General features: G+C 52.3%; 1 protein-coding gene across 8 annotated transcripts in view; it reads right to left on the bottom strand.

The window, feature by feature from the left end:
* LOC122378456 (serine/threonine-protein kinase MAK-like) overlaps positions 1–16,947 on the bottom strand; it is a 21,573-nt gene continuing 4,626 nt past the window's right edge. For 4 of the 8 annotated variants that reach the window (XM_043359544.1, XM_043359548.1, XM_043359552.1 and 1 more), the window contains 13 exons: positions 14,224–14,350; positions 11,784–12,064; positions 11,163–11,217; positions 10,371–10,492; positions 8,242–8,344; positions 7,731–7,840; positions 4,562–4,733; positions 3,610–3,785; positions 3,137–3,289; positions 2,561–2,736; positions 1,898–2,048; positions 1,223–1,306; positions 1–762 (listed from right to left, as the gene is read on the bottom strand). In XM_043359544.1, coding sequence (XP_043215479.1) covers positions 750–762; positions 1,223–1,306; positions 1,898–2,048; positions 2,561–2,736; positions 3,137–3,289; positions 3,610–3,785; positions 4,562–4,733; positions 7,731–7,840; positions 8,242–8,344; positions 10,371–10,492; positions 11,163–11,217; positions 11,784–11,968 — 1,500 coding nt within the window. In that variant the 5' untranslated portion in view covers positions 11,969–12,064; positions 14,224–14,350 and the 3' untranslated portion in view covers positions 1–749. Of the gene's footprint in view, positions 763–1,222; positions 1,307–1,897; positions 2,049–2,560; positions 2,737–3,136; positions 3,290–3,609; positions 3,786–4,561; positions 4,734–7,730; positions 7,841–8,241; positions 8,345–10,370; positions 10,493–11,162; positions 11,218–11,783; positions 12,441–14,223; positions 14,351–16,249; positions 16,414–16,947 lie in introns of those variants that run through there. The other 4 variants (XM_043359547.1, XM_043359545.1, XM_043359543.1 and 1 more) reach the window with 3 other exon arrangements.

Below are 16,947 nucleotides of genomic sequence, written 5' to 3' on the forward strand. Positions count from 1 at the left end.
AACAACTGAGTACAATTGTATTACAATTTTCATGCAAACGCATTGCCCCAGACGACAGGATTTACAATGAGAATATCCCCGTGAGGGTGGTCACCGCTTGTCAATGACTAGAAACCAACCGTTGTCTGTTGTTAAGCTCGGTACGAACAAAAACAAGCTCATCGTCAAATCCTCTGCGCTCCGTGGCTCCATACTTTTGTCCTCGCTCCTCCCCTCAAAACTCAGAACCGGCGAGACCCTCCCTGTCCAATTGCAACCCCCGTGGCGCCTCCACACAGCACTGGCAGCTGTCTTCTACACCCCGCCTCAAAACTGAGACGGCAAATCAGGCGCTGGACGGAATTTGAATCACACACATCTCACCCTTACATATCAACCCCGCCTCATAACTAAGACCATACGTCTGGCGTTGGACGGAATTTGAATCACACGTACTATCATCCTTACATAATACAGACACCGGCGCAACAAACCAACCACTTCACGCCTGACGTGCCAACTATGTGTCTCTCAGTCTCTGCCTCTGTCTCTTTGTCTTTTTGGCCGCTGGGGGCCGCTAGTAATCGCTCCACGTCGCTCACCACTCTGCTCACGGTCCTCTGACTGACCGGACGGAGGTGTTGGACGTCCGTGATCTGACGTGACGTTGCAGCGTCACGGTGTGACGTAACGCCACGTCTCTGCGCCGAGGAGCTCGGTGTGCCGTCAGGAGGCCGGACATTGAAGAGCCGAAGACCTGACGCTCGACGCTACTTCAGGTACCTGTCAAGGACAACAGTGGTTAGCGGTGGTCAGTTCGGCTGAGTCAGAGTCAGCGACAGAGTCAGAAGGTCAGTGTCGGCACAGCAGCGCTCAGCAGTCAGCAGGGCGGGGCGGCCAGCAGCCAGCACGGTCTGGTCACTCATCGTCGTTTAGCCACCGTCAACAATCGAGCAGCGACTATCAACAGTCAACAGTTGCACAAACAGGCGGTCAGCCGGGCTGAGAGGCGCAAACACAGGATGCACTGTTGACACTGGAAGTTGGCTTGGCAGGATGACCGGCAAGAACAAGGGCATCGCATGACACTCACTGGCCACGCTCGTGACCTGATGAAACCACAACAGACGACCGTCCGCGACCGCGAGACAACACTAACAGCTTCAGCTGTTCTGTCATGCAGGAATCTAGTCACGACAAGCATACAGGTTGTGGTCAGAGGTTCCCAAACTGAGCGACTTACTTTGCGGCCCAGTTGGTTCGGCCGTGCAGAGCCGCCTTGGAGTTGGAGCCGCCCTGGCCAACCTGGGACCTGTACATGTTATACCTTGCGGCGGAACAGAAGCGGGCCGTGTCAGCGTGGGTGTCACACGGGTGTCACTCGGGTGTCACACGGGTGTCGCACGGGTGTCACTCACGGCACACGGGTGTCACGGGGCGCCGAACGCAGCCCTGGGGCGTCACAAGGTGTCGGCAACAAGTGTTACAAGTGTCATCACAATATCTCACGCACGCATCAGGCACTGCATACGGACAACACGGGCGCTAAAATCGCCGAAACCCAGCCGCCACACGGCATCAAAAAATCATCTTACACCGATTTTCTGGTGTACCATGCGAATCAAAGTGACAGATATCCAGTCTCATCCAATTGCAACGTCAAAACATCAAACCTCATGCAAAATACAACCAGTGAGTTGCGTTGGAAATACTGTGACGATTAACCTCAACATCTCAAACGCATGCCTCTTGAACTCCTGTGTTGAACAATACAATCCAGCTGATAAACATCGCAATAACGAGTGATTATCCACCAAATGCAAGGGTCGGGCCGGGGCGAGAAGGGAAGAGACAACGGCATGGACAAGCTGATGGATCGGGTCGGGTCGTGGGTAAGCTCAAGGGTCGGCGAACTCACTTGGCCGCCCAGTCGGTCCTCCCGTGCAGGCTGCCCGTCGATCCGGCGGCCACGCTGGCCCGAGTTCCCGACGCCCTCATCGACACCTGACTGTTGTAGTAGGAGCCGCGGCCGGTGAGAGCGATACCCGACTCCGTACCGGCCACACTGCCTGCAGAGGAGTCAGGGACGGAGTCAGAGTCAGGGATAGAGTCAGGGCGATACCCGACTCCGTGCCGGCCACACTGCCTGCAGAGGAGAGATTCAGGGAGATTAGAGTTAGGGCGAAACCCGACTCGGTGCCGGCGACACTCCCTTTGGGGGGACAGTCAGGGACAGAGAGTCGCAAGTTAGTCAGGCAATGCATCTGAGTCGATTTCAGGGTGGTAGCACAAATGGTGTCGCCAACCCCACTGTCTGCGGTCAGTTCAAAACACGGTCAATGTCACTAATTCGAAGTCGGCAACAGCAGCTAGACGATACACCACACAACACCGAGACCTAACGATCGCACCACCTGTCGGATGGGTCACTCATCACCAGTCACCAGCCAACACGACAGAGGTCGCCAATGACGAAATTCGTCGAGAACGCAGCGGCATGGCCGCTAGATACACAACACGACGATAATCACCGTAGGATAAAACTTCGACAAAGAAGTGGCACCCTCCCCACCTCACTTACCGTACTGCGCGTTTCGTGTGTTCTGTCCGGCCACGTAGCGCGACTTGTTGAGGTAGACCTGTTTGGCGGTAACGGTGCGGGAGCTGGAGCGGGCAGCCATCTCGCCGCCGCCCACAGCTGACGGCGCCGCCGCCACCGTCCGGCTCAGAGCCGGGTTCATACGCACCGCGCTCAGCCTGGGGAGAGCGGGGAGGTGTTATCGGCTGGACAGACATATAAATCAAATTAATACTTTCGCACAGCGAAAACTACCCTCTGATAAGACTACTTTAGTCCTCCGATCTAGCCCTATAGAAGATGACTTTTCTGTAGCCCTATTCGGTCCATTGAAGTCATGACTTTCTAGCTACCCAAAAATATGGACTAGATTTTTAACGCTCATCTAATATAGCCTCAGTTATCGAGCGCTGAAGAAACTACACATCATCCCTCCCAACCAGAAATTTTCCCAGTACCAATTATGGAAGTCACAGTCACATCTTTCGCTCTTTTCCAGACGCAAACTACACCCTCCCTCATCCAGCTTCCCTGCCCACTACCAAACCCCTCCCTCATCTCCTTCTACTCTTAACTCACTCTTCCTTCGGCTCGTCGTCCATCTTGGAAAAGCGCCGCGCAGAGACGGCGTCTGTGACGGCGAACGAACCGCGGCTGACCTTGGAGGAGACGGCGGGCAGGGTGGCGCCGCTGCCGCCGCCCAGCTTCTGGCCCACCTGGAAATACGGGTACCTGTCCGGACGGGACAGGGCATAGGTCATATAAGGTTGGAATAAACCGGGAGAGGACAACAACAGCTTCTGACCCACCTGGAAATACGGGTACCTGCCACAATGGGACAGTCTGGAGTTAGGCCAGAGAAGTTAGGTCAGAGAAGGGTCAGATAAACCAGAAGAGACAACAAACTCGTCTGCTTTCTTCGTCCATCCATCCCCAATCCTCCTATTATCTCTCTCCCAACGACCAAAGCAGCCTTGCCCAACCCTCATCCTCCCTCTGTCTACCCCTGTGACTGCAAACGAGCCACGGCTAAGTGCGCCCCTCCCGCCCACCTGAGCGCCTGCTGGGCGGTGGGCCGTTTGCCCGGGTTCCACCGCAGCATGTCGACGATGAGGGTGATGGCCTCAGCACTGGCGGTCGGGATCAGCTTCTCCAGCGAGGCCGGGCTGAACGGTGGGAACGTGAAGTTCATGGTGGACGCCAGCTGGTACCCCTCCGGCCAGTCGCGCTGTGGAAGGAGGGGGGGGGGGGGGCGTTATATTACATCATAGCGAGGTATGTGACGTTATGTCACGGAATGCCTGGGGGCCGGTACAGTACGCCGTACGGTAACAGACGGTTCAATATAGCACGGTACGGTGTGACACAAGCTTTTCGCCGTAGCTGGGCAAAAGTATCGATCAAATCAGCACCGTCTTCAGGTGGTGACTTCACAGCGCTCTAGGTAATCGGCAGTTGGGTGCAAACGTAACACGCCGCCGTCATGGGTTTTATGTGTTGTGTTACGGTATTCGCAGCCAGAAACGGGGCGGTTCCACAAAGTCAACTGCAGACGTCAACAATCCAGCACAAACACAGCCATGTTATGTGAGTTTATAACACCCGTTGAGTGCAGGTAAAGAGGTCAACAGAAGGGCGGCATCGAGCGACAAAAGTCGGGTCAAACGGTGTCACCAGGACAGCGACAACTCACTGGGGAGGCTCGCCACGGGCAAACAGCGTAATGGGCGACAAAGTCGTCCTAGTGTGTAGAAATGACGCAAATGAATGAATAATTACGAGTGTATGCAAACGAATGCTAGTCGCCGGTGGACATTCTTATAATAAATGGATCTTCAAAAGAACAATCAAGTACGCCAACCTGTTCGTGAAGCTATGATAGATCTAGATTTTTTAAAAGAACTTTATTCCATGTCTTGCGTCAAAAATGTAGGCAAATAAATGCTACTGCCAAATGTATTCATGGGACTGAACTTTCGCCTCACGACCCCATGTCTGTCATACCTTGTCTGGTGTGCCCAGGACGGAGCAGATTTTGAAGATTTCGTCGATCTCCGAGCTGCCGGGGAACAGCGGCCGGTAGGTGTAGAGCTCGGCCATGATGCAGCCGACCGCCCAGATGTCGATGGGGCTGCTGTAGCTGGTCGAACGGAGCAGCACCTCCGGCGCGCGGTACCTGACGGAAGGTACGGGGGGGGGGGGTACGTGAGGAGTACAGTACCCGCGGCGCCCAGTAGCTGGAGTGTGGGTGGTAGGCTAGGAGTATCGTAGCTGGTGGAGCGGAGCAGTACCTCCGGAGCGTGGTATCTGGAGGAGTACAGGGGGAGTAGGTGAGGAGTAATATAGCTGGTAGAGCGTCTGGAGGGACACAGCATGCAATGTAGAGGACGTAGGAGCTCAGAGGGAGCATGTGTAGAAAAGACTCGGTAAACCAGGAGCCATTCAATACACCACACTGGCAATTCAGGCGATTAATACTAAACATTACATTCGTATCAGTCCGAGGCAAAATGCAGTAGCCCGGGAGTTACCAACGCAAAGTCATAAATTGTTCCAAATGAATAGGCACAAATGATTGATTGCCAGAAATTGAAGCACTTGAAGTAATAACCGATATTCATTTCAAACGTAGCACTTAATCTACTTCATATGAAGCGGTGAAACTTCTTTAATTGTTACGACGAACGCGATGCTGTCATAATATTTACCATGGGGAGACACTAACCCATTTCCAAATTAACGTAAATGAATGATGCTTTGCTGAATGCGATGCATGGGCCCACTGTCGGCTTTGCTCCAGGTCGTTACAGCGTGATGTACCGCCACCCCTGTGACCATATTCAGTAGATCGGGGCCGGGGCGACGGTGACAAGGCCTTTCCCGTGTATTCTGGCGCTGAAACGGGGCTTAGCGGACACGCACTCACGACACGACCCCAATCCAGAGTCGTGACCCCAATCACGAGATGGCCCACATCCCCAGCGGAACGTGTGAATACATTTACCACAGGAACTACACGTATGTACGACCAGAATGTTCTCGGTTCTGTGCGTGGAAGCCAGTGTGTGCTTTGGTTGAAATAATTTAGGTGAGAAGCAAGCGAAGTCAGCTTGTTCGATTAATTTTTCAGTACTATTTCAAAGCGGAATGTCTCGACTACGCACAAGTTGAAAACGGTCGAAAATGGAAAGAAACTTTCACACGTGTTCTTTCACAAACGAGTAGTCGCCTGCAAAACACTTCCATTACAGGGCTCAAACTTCTTCGAGAGTCAAAGCTTTGAAGAAGAACAAACTCACTGGGCCATCCGACCATGAGAGCACAATTCGAGGTGATATGGTGTTTCGTGCTCGCCATATGTTCCAGACACCCATGTTCTTTGTAAGTGGTGCTTGGTAATGTGTAACTCACTGATAAGTGGTAAGGGTAATGTGGGAAAGGGACTTTACGAAGGAACAGGCCGCCTTAAGAACTATGTAGTATCTTGTACCATGCTCTTCTTTAGAACAGCCAATAATGAATAAAATAACAAAAAAAAATGAATTAGATTATTAATTGAAGCCAATCTCCTTGCCGGCCTATTAGCCACTGAACCATCATTACCATGAAACTACCGTACAACCGGCCCATCACTACAATTTAATGCCGCTGCCTAACGACTTTGTCGCAGCTCAGCCTGGAGCGGTTGTTAGCCGGACAAACCACCCAAGTATCCAACCATCAATATATCCCCCTAACTCAGTGTACGGCGGAATATTCCTTACCCGAGCTACATGCTACTGCCCCAGGGTGCCAAGACGATAACCACAACATGAATTACCACCACCATACCTCAATGCTGACGACGTTCGTGTTTTATTCAAAGGCACCTAATCAACTAAGCCGACACCGCCACACCTAACCAGCTGCTTTTACCCTCCCATATAGGGCCTTGCCCTTCCTGTAGACCCCAGGGGGCCAGGTCAGCGGGTCATGCGGCTGGCACACTGCCCTTGAACCGGCGGCTATCACGTGACTCCCCCGGCCCACAGGACACGTCAGCTTCGCTAATCAATGGTCCGATCGGCGACACCCATTGATTAGTGCAGTCATAGAAGACAACCAGCACGCCAAGCATGGACATTGGACAGTCGAAATGGACGAGACCGTTTAGAAGTTAGCATGAGCAGCCTGGACTTAAGGATCAAGCGGTGTTCATGCGCCCATCCTACCCCGCCCGACACGCTCCTCGACAATGCGTAGTGAACAGGCTGACAGGTTGTCATGGTAACCAGACAATAGCTTCATAAACGCAGAGTGCTTGCTAGGCCTGATCTGTTCTTTTAATGTGGTTAGACTCTCATTTCGTATGTTCTCCGATGTATCAGATAACATCAGTTGGTTTGCCTGTGTGTTCAGAGTTGGTAACAGGGCCCACTCGATACGGCTAGGCATGGTTCGGGGAGTTACACTATTTGGACTTAGTCGAGCACCTCACTGCGTACTGTGTAGTAGTTTGTGTAATAAGAGCTACAACTATTCCGATGGAAACTCGCCAGCACAAAAGGCTACAACTATTCCGATGGGAAATATTGATGGGTACTGACAAGTGCGAAAGAGTACGACGATTGTCGTGGGAGAAGCCTGTGGGAAACTCACCAGCGCGTGGACACGTAGTCGGTGTACGAGGGATGGAAGAGGGGTACGATAACTCCCTATGGATGTTATAGTTTCCACCGACTATGTGGACACGTAGTCGGCGTACAGCGGACGGGAGAGGGGTACGGTAACTCCTATGGGAGGTGTAACTCACCAGCGCATGGACACGTAGTCGGCGTACGAGGGATGGAAGAGGAGTACGGTAACTCCTAAGGGAGGTGTAACTCACCAGCGCGTGGACACGTGGTCGGTGTAGGGCGGACGGGAGAGGGGTAGGATAACTCCTATGGGAGGTGTATATGGACACTCACCAGCGCGTGGATACGTACGTGTATAGGGCGGACGGGAGAGGGGTACGGTAACTCCTAAGGGAGGTGTAACTCACCAGCGCGTGGACACGTAGTCGGTGTAGGGCGGATGGGATAGGGGTATGACAACTCCTAAGGGAGGTGTAACTCACCAGCGCGTGGACACGTAGTCGGTGTAGGGCGGATGGGATAGGGGTATGATAACTCCTAAGGGAGGTGTAACTCACCAGCGCGTGGACACGTAGTCGGTGTAGGGCGGACGGGAGCGGATCTCCCGCGCCAGGCCGAAGTCGGCGATTTTGATCAGGTCCGGACCCATACAGAGCAGGTTCTCCGGCTGCGGGACAGCAGTAATTCGTCATAATGGAACACTCGAGTTGTTCGGCATTCAAAACATGCATTATTTAGAAAGGTGGGTTATTATGTTCAGCAACACATTAGCCCATTGCTCATCTTCGTGGCATCCATATGGTTAACACACGACGGGTATCTTTCGGGTCATAATTCACACTTCATTCCGACATCCCAGGGAAATTTTCAGTCTACATATTTCGAAAAACAAAAGGACGTCCACTGGTCGCCTATTTCGATGAAAAAGGTCAAACGCAAAATAATCCGCGTTACTCCAAACCTATATGACTAATGTCATGCTAGGGCCGATCCTATCCCTAAAGGTTGACCCCATCCCAAACTAGGCTGGTCGAGTTCCATGCACTGCGTAGGTATGCGCTGCCTAACCTTCATGTCTCGGTGGAAGAAGCCGTGTTTGTGCATGAACGCCAGTCCCTGCAGCACCTGGTACATGATGTTACGGATCACCGGCTCCGACAGCACCTTGTCCCTGAGGACAGACCGGGGTCAGTCAGACGCACACGTTCACCGTCAGTTAGGTTATTTCACCTTCAAATTTCTAAAATTGTAGAAGTGCGGCATAAGGTAATGCATCATGAGTAAGGTCACAGGCAATATGGTGTATGGCGATGGACCCATATTTATTCAAACATCCTCCCCTAGCATACGCATACCCAATGCCCATGTTCCTCCCAGTCAGCATTATACTTGATTCTACTAAAGAAAATTGCGCTTGCCGCGTCGCCAAGCCCAGCATCAGTCACTTTTGACAGCAAAACACGCATGCGAACCATCGATGCCCGGGTAAATCAACACCTCGATGCATCGTAGCCACCACACCGCCGTTCCCTAGGAGCCACACGGTGCAGACGGCGGCACGGGTTGACGGGGGGTGATTACCGACCACCAAGGTCACCCATCGACCCGACGGACGACGGTCGGTGCCGGTCAGGGTCATATCGGGCTACCCAAGCTGTCCACAGCAGACGGCAGTGTCCCCAAGGTTGACGGAGACTCACTAACCCCACCCCAGAAGTCAGCAACAACAACGTACGCACTGCTGAGATCTGATTCATTGGAGTCACGCACTCTGCATGGCCCACTGTGGACCATGAGGCGAAATATATTTTACAATACCTACTGAAGAGACAAACACATGGGTTTGAGCAGATTATTCCCAATCAGGAAGTCGATTTTTCCTAAGCAGTGTTTGTTATATAAGTCTGCAAGATTTTCTTAGTGCCATAAGCTGCAATTCCTGGCAAAGCACTGCTACACAGACCCCGCACTTGTCCCTCGTCTAAGCAATGCTGATTAAATCGATACCAAAGCGCAGTCATTGCCCCGGTGCGATGACATCAAGGTCATGTACTATAAGAAGCCGAGTGCCGCGGCTGGGGTCATTAGTAATGCAGATATAACGGCAGTGACAAGGTCGAACACACGCCTACTGCCCAGGCTAGTATTGGCTGAGGGGGCAACAACCCAGGGCTGTCAGCCATCGGATATGCACGATGCATGTGACCATGACCGATTCAGGTAACAAATAATACAAACAGACTGCGACGACAACGCGCATATGTCGTCAATAGCGCGGTCTGGCCAGGCATACCATTAGAGCCACAGACTATCATATGTTTTCCAATTATAATTGCTGTAGTGCATAAGGTGAAGTGCGTGTGAAGGCACAGGAAAAAAGCAGGCACTATGTCGGAAAATTTTGGATTCACGGATATTCCAGCAGCCGGCCTGAAAACCGTGCACACAAAGGGAACAAAAGGTGATCACGCAACTTCAAACCGTCAAAAAGTTATCAAATTCAGTGGGTAACCTATCGCAAAAACGTCTATCTTCTCCAAACTGAAGTACAAATATGCACATGCAATTCATTAACACAGAAAATGTTTCGGTCCGTTGTGCTGTAAAAGGAATGGCATAAATATGAAATCAATTATGTGCACTGCACCGCACAGTAGTTGATGTCCATGAATGCAGGCAGGATGATGCCGTATTATTCCAGCAAACACAAGCACCACATCCATAAGCCGGGCCAGTCGGTGAACATTGAGCGATGCAATTGAGCACTGCGTAGACATACCTGTGGCCATCCCGTAACCGCTGTTGGCTAAGAATCCAGCGATAGAGAGGAGGGCACACAACGGTAAGCTACAGTTGAATGGTGATTTGGTGTAATAAGACCGAAGTGTTCTGATGGGCATAGAATAACTAGAAAACTGCAGTTCGGTAGAGAGAAAAGTGAGCGATGGTGCGATCTTTTAGAATACGAGTAGACAGTGTGATATGGCTATCTAACGCTCATTGATGTCTCCCACCGGCTACCACAGAACCACTTTACATCAGTCGAGTCGGGACAGAACCAACTCCAAAAGCAGAGTATTTACAGTATTGTGTCGATGATCTCGCATCACATCAATTGCCCTGAGTATCTACTGAGCAGACATCACAGCACACCACAGTACATCACTCTGACCAAGATTACTATCTGACGGACTCACCTTTCCTTCATGAGCTGGTAGAGGTTCTCCTTCATGTACTCGAACACAAAGTAGAGGGTGTCGTTCTCCCGTATCACCTCCTTCAGTTTCACGACGTTGGCATGGCTCAGTTTCTTCAGTGACTGGAAAAGAGGAAGGTGAGGTTAGCGGGCACTTATTCTGTGAGTTGCACTCATGAAACCTACATCGCTGATTGACAGGGCGCTCTAGTTACTGGACCATTTCGCAACTTTGTCCTAGAATGATAATGTTGCGAGGGACAGGCAAATGATAACACCGAGCTGTTCAATATCTGCGGATCTTTACCCTGGCCATGGATTACGAAACATAAAGCGTTCGTTTCATCAGCTCCATCGACTATCATGAGCATCTTCGAGCCAAGTTGCGTGCCGTCAAAGGGATCCATGAATTTCAGAATAACGGCTTGAAAAGAGCCGTGCGTGAGTAAAATGGCATCACAAGAACACCATCCACGGTTATTGAAAACCCATAATCGCCGTAAAACTGCTTCCGAAATGCCAAGGTCACACTAAATTACACGGCAACTCCGACGGAACTACGTTCCGGAAAAAGTGGCCGGATAAAACCATCCTTGTTAGAGTGAGGTGCACGATCAGCGATAACGGCTATCAGCCGGACGGCCACACGAACTGACAAACAAGCCACAACGAATCTCCGGTGGCGCAGCGAGCAGGTTACCATAGTAACCGAGTGGCAAGATACAATGCACAGATAAGGCATATTTGCTCTTCTTTAACGTACTTGGACAGACACAGAAAAAACCTGTCTCACCTTCACTTCCCGCAGGTTCATAGCCTCCTCCCAGGAGGTGTACTTGCGCTTCATCCTGAAACACACCGGTCAAAGGTCAGTCTCTAACGACCGTCACATGGCCACTGCGCGATGACACGGCCAATTCAAGGTCGCCAAACTTCTCTATTGATCAAACCTCAGCGGTTCCAGGGGATGGTCGTAACGGTGCAGCCTGAAAATCAATCAACGTGTGCAGTTTACATGCAGCAGTGTACCTCTAGAGTGGGCTTTCAACGGGGCATGCTGGCTTCACATGCAGACAAGCGAAAAGCATGACAGACCATCAGAGGGCACTTTGTATCCCATACCACACGTCCTTATGCAACACACGGTATCAAATATAAGATGATGACGCCCATTTCACGCTGTCGTATCACGTTGAATTATGCATGAAACTCATACACCGGCACCCCTATAACACGGCCTAGTGCGGGGTTTTATGACACAATTGGAAGGAATCACTAGCGCCTTTTACCGACAGGGACGGGGCGGACGAATGGGCATAGGCAAAGTCCAGGGCGAATTAAAGGACTAACACGAAGAGGACAAAGGCTAGAGCGGGGGTAGAGCAAGATGTGAAAAGCGAGAGGCTTAGCGCACCTTTTGATGGCGACCTTTTCGCCCGTCTCCTTGTTGAGACCGAGACTGACATCGCCATAGGTGCCGTCCCCGAGCACCTTGAGGATCGAGTAGCGGTGCATACCGCCCGGGTCCCGCTCCTGCTGCTGCTGTTGCTGACGCTGTCGTTGACGTTTCTCCCCCACCGGCGGCAGCGATGTGCTCATTGGACGGTGGGGGACGGGGAGAGGGGGAGGGAGGAGGGGAGAGAGTGGTGGGGGAGGGGAGAGGAGGGGAGGAGAGGGACTGGTTTTCACTGGACGCTGCCGGCAGGTCAGGAGGCACGGATGGGGTCAGGATAGGCTCAGGGAGGGTCAAGATATGTCAGGTTGAGGTCAGGGTAGGTCACCATAGGATAGAGGTGGGGCCAGCTTGAGGTGCATGAGGTCGAAGTGAACTTTATTCCAGACATCGATTACACGCAGTCAGAACAACCCAAGTCAAGTAAAAGGTGCAGGGTGCAGGGTGCAAGGTGCAGGTGCAAGGGTGGGTGCGTGACAGACACAACAGCGGTCCAGTGAGGGCCAGTGGTGCAGACAGGGGATAGAGCATCTCCACTGGCGTGCTGCTGCTGCGGGGCACTGACTGGTGCCATCACTGGTGCAGTGGTGCAGTGTGCCGTCGGGAGTGCAGGTGCGCCTAGAAATAAATCAAGGTTGGTTAGATCGGGTCATGCCAGGTCACGTCATATTAAACAAGGTAAGATCAGGTCAGATTGGGTTGGATGGAGTTGAATCAAATCAGCCTGAGTCATCTCAGGCCAGCCCAGTACATCATGATGGACTTTCTTCAGCTTGACAACTTACAACGATGATTGATTTACATGCTTACCAAAAGTCGCGCCCCCCAAACACCCATCATCCATTTTTCCTCTGAACATGTGCCTTTTATCGGTGTTCTAAGTTCAACTGCATTCGTTCAATGTCCCACGCCCGACACCCAACCCAGCTCAGCACCTCCCCGATCCGACAGACGTCAATACCCGCTCCTCTCCCCTCCCTGGCTCCCTTCACCCGTCCGATATACGTCAATACAGCCGGAATAACCCAGCGCGGGCACTGCAGCCGGCCACAGCCCGATAGCGTGGGCCACCCACACTCAATGCTCGTCAATGGAACCGTGATAAACGTGGTGCAGTCCCGGACTGTGGTGGGTGCGGTGGCTTAGCGGATGGTATGGCGACCATATGGGGCAGCGTGATGCACTATGGGATACAAAGGGTAATGATACTAGACGCGCAGTACCCATGTCGCAGTGATCTATATTTAGCCAAATGTTCATCTAATAGCTGACATTTAGACGGCTACGCACGGTGAGCAGGATCTATCCAGTACCTCTATAGGTATAATTATAGCCTCCCAGGTATTGAGCACACCGTTCTCGATATAAGCGGATAGCAAAATGTCATCCTGAAATTAACCCTACACATCAAAACACCAATCCGCCGACCACCACTACCGCAACCGCCATCAATACCACACAATCTCCGACCACTGTTCTGTCGTACCGCGAGTGTCGCCCTCCACCCGTGCATAATTCAGCAGATAATTATGCCATGCGGACGGAATCGCGGCCGCAGCGGCCGTCGAACACACCATTTCGAACCAGCCGGGGGCACGCCGCAACAAACAAGGCTCGAATCGAGCCGCCCGCGGCTGAAATTGGAGGCGGCGCGCTCATCAGACACCTGACACGCACTGTTCGGACCGACGAGCCCCCGACGAGTGCCCGACGGACGCACCCAACCCACCGTGACGAGCCCCCGACGGACGACGCCACCGAGGAGCGCCCGACACACGGCACGGGTCGCGGCACGTGATACGTGTCATCGCACGTGTCCCGGGGCTGTGCAGAGCCCCGCGGTGACACGACGGAAGGGTGGGCGCGGGTGGTGGCGTGATCGACATGTGTTCATGGGGGAGGGGAGGGGCGCCGGAGGGACAGGGGAGGGTCTGTGTGGTCATTAGGAGCTGCACGGCCGGAAATGTCGATACCAATGGAAGGGGTAGGGGAGCCAGAGCCGGTGATTGGGGGAAGGGTGCTGGTGAGTGAGGGGAAACAGCAGGGACTGGACATTGATAAAACAACTGAACATAGCCGTGAATATAAGCCACCAACACCAACAAAGCGAGAAAGGAAATATCGATCGTTGATGATTTGAGCTAAAATAAATAATAAAAAAATATTGGGAACGTCCACATTGTCCATAAATGTATTCGAGTACAAAATAATCTGAATTAGGAAATTTACAAGACTCATCAGGAGGCAGGCACCACAGCTACAAAAAGATCTTCTCCGACGAAAGGCCTATCAAGTACAATGAAGAAATACATACATGACGACTGCAACCGATGTACACCAAAAAGCCACATTCAGCGTAGGTATTACAGAAGCTCCCTCTCCCGTGGCGCGCAGTTCTCACCGTTTGATGGCGACTTTTTCGCCTGTGTCGAGTCTCTGTCCGAGCACCACGGAGCCGTAGGTGCCGTCCCCCAGCTGACTGAGCGTCACGTACCGGTCCATCGTCTCAATCATGGTGCGGCGCCGGCCTGCACGGGTCGAGAGGGAGAGTAAGACAAGGAGAGAGAACACATCGCTCTGTGGGGGGTGCATCCGTGGGGTGGAGACGTGCAGTCGCGCGGGGATGATTACGAAGGGAGCATCACAGTCGCGGGAGGAGATAAATATCACAGGGATGGAGGTTGTGGGACACAACCACAGGAGGAAGTGTCACAGTCCCTGAAGGGAGATCACAGTCACAGGAGGGGCGTCACAGATATGGAGAAAGCGCGCCACAGGTCGCGGGAGGAAGAGTCACCGCCATGGAGAGAGTATCACAGTAAAACAGACCCTAAGTTGGTGTTAATGTCTGCAGAAGAGTTTCATAAAAAGCAATGGAGAAGAGGTTACGAAAAACGGAATATGGTGATTCTTTCACTATATCTTATCATTTACGGCGTGCAAAGCCAAGATGACGTTTGCTGATAAAATTTATATTGTACGAATGTTGACGCTAATGTGCAAAAACAGTCTGATGACGCTCACGTCAATATTTTGATAAATAGCAACGTCTAGACCGGTCAAAGAAACGTGATTTATTGGGAAAAACTTGTGGGTGTTGCTGCAACTATTAGGTCGTTCAATAAGTAACGAACAATCGGTCATAACTTCTTTATTTGTTTATTTAACACTTTCAAACTTTCACAGATTATAGATCAGACATTTCTGAATGTAGCCTTTGCCTCAAACCAGTCGCCGCCCGCCTGCACACACTTCTCCCAGCGTTCCGGCCAACGCCGGAATTCCGCTCGGAAAAACGCGTTTTCCGTCTTTTTCACCCAGTTCATGACAGCGCACATGACTTCAGCGTCGGTCTCGAAGTGTTCACCATGGAGGCCATCCTTTAGGGGACCAAAGAGGTGAAAATCTGAAGGAGCCAGGTCTGGACTGTAGGGCGGCTGGGGCATGATATTCAGCCCTGTCACGCGATCTCCTCGCGCGTGGCGTGAGACAAGTGCGGTCGGGCGTTGTCATGGTGTATGGTGATGTTGTTGACATCCGAGCCGCGCCTCTTCTTCAGGATTGCTTTTCTCAGTCTCCTGCAGGACTGTGATGTAGCGGCCCGCTGTCCATAGTCCGCCCAGGTTCAAGAAAGCCCACCAGGATGACACCATGACAACGCTCGTCCGCACATGTCTCACGCCACACGCGAGGAGATCGCGAGACAGGGCTGAATATCATGCCTCAGCCGCCCTACAGTCCGAACCTGGCTCCTTCAGATTTTCACCTCTTTGGTCCCCTGAAGGATGGCCTCCGTGGTGAACACTTCGAGACCGACGCTGAAGTCAGGTGCGCTGTCAAGAACTGGGTGAAAAGACGGAAAACGCGTTTTTTCCGGGCGGAATTCCGGCGTTGGCCGGAACGCTGGGAGAAGTGTGTGCAGGCGGGCGGCGACTGGTTTGAGGCAAAGGCTACATTCAGAAACATTTGATCTATAATCTGTGAAAGTTTGAAAGTGCTAAATAAAGAAATAAAGAAGTTATGGCCGATTGTTCGTTACTTATTGAACGACCTAATATTTGGTACACGATCAACCCGCATACAACTGTGGCATTTCTGCAAAAACCGGCGACACAAAACACCATCGAACGCTATTTTCATGGTACGGCTCACGAAGGCCAACGACCCCGCATGGATAATGATTCACCGATGGTCCATTCATCATCATCGTATTGATCAACAGGCATCGGCGGCCAACGTTAAGTGCCGATTCCGATAAAGGTACCCGACATTACCACATAACCTTTCAGTTGACACCCACGCATGCCAACAATGTCCCGGCTAGCACATGCTACCTCTCAGTAATTTTCGACAACCGTCATGAAATACCACTCTCCCCTACATGATTAAATCCACGAGTAAACATTCTCTCCGATCACCCAATTCACCTTCAAAGCCCACCTGTAGCTCTGTTGCATTCCCTGCCGCTCTCGGAAGGGACAGTCACTTCTCTCCACCACCACAGCAGTCAGCTACATCACCCTCAGTTCCCGGGAGAACTCTCAGACAAGTCAACGTCCTCTTCCAACCCACCCCCTTGGACTGAGCAGTGAGCACCTTCGACAACAAGTATCGTCGCTGCCAACGTGAGTGGAATCGTCGTCGACGGGAGCGGAGTCGGAGTCGGAGTCGGCAGCGCGAGGGGACCCGCCCGCCACCTGCGGCCTACCGACGGCGACTGGACCCTACCGTTCGACGACGGCCCTGCTCACCCCCTCCCCTACCCGTACCCCTCCGCAGCACCGGTCACCAATATATCGACCGACGCTGAGCCCGCAGTGGCCGCAGGTAGGCGGCCGCTGCTCATTTGGAGACCACTGACGAGTGCTCGCGGCTCGTTCGGAGACCACTGAGTGGGTTCAGGGAAACCGTCGACGATCATCGAGCTGCCCTTGGGGAACTTACGAGCCCGCTGGGGGCGGCCATGCGACAGCGGGACAGGCACCGCTTGGTTTATCGATAACCCATAAATGTGAGAGCGTGAACCGTCCGCGATTATTAATCTACCACTTTTTGGTACTTGCATTACAAAATACTATTGCACGCCTAAGGCACGGCAAATAATCGCGCATCCATATACTTACAC

This window comes from Amphibalanus amphitrite, unplaced genomic scaffold, assembly GCF_019059575.1.
Source record: "Amphibalanus amphitrite isolate SeventyFive unplaced genomic scaffold, NRLGWU_Aamphi_draft 000059F_arrow, whole genome shotgun sequence".
NCBI lineage: Eukaryota > Metazoa > Arthropoda > Thecostraca > Balanomorpha > Balanidae > Amphibalanus > Amphibalanus amphitrite.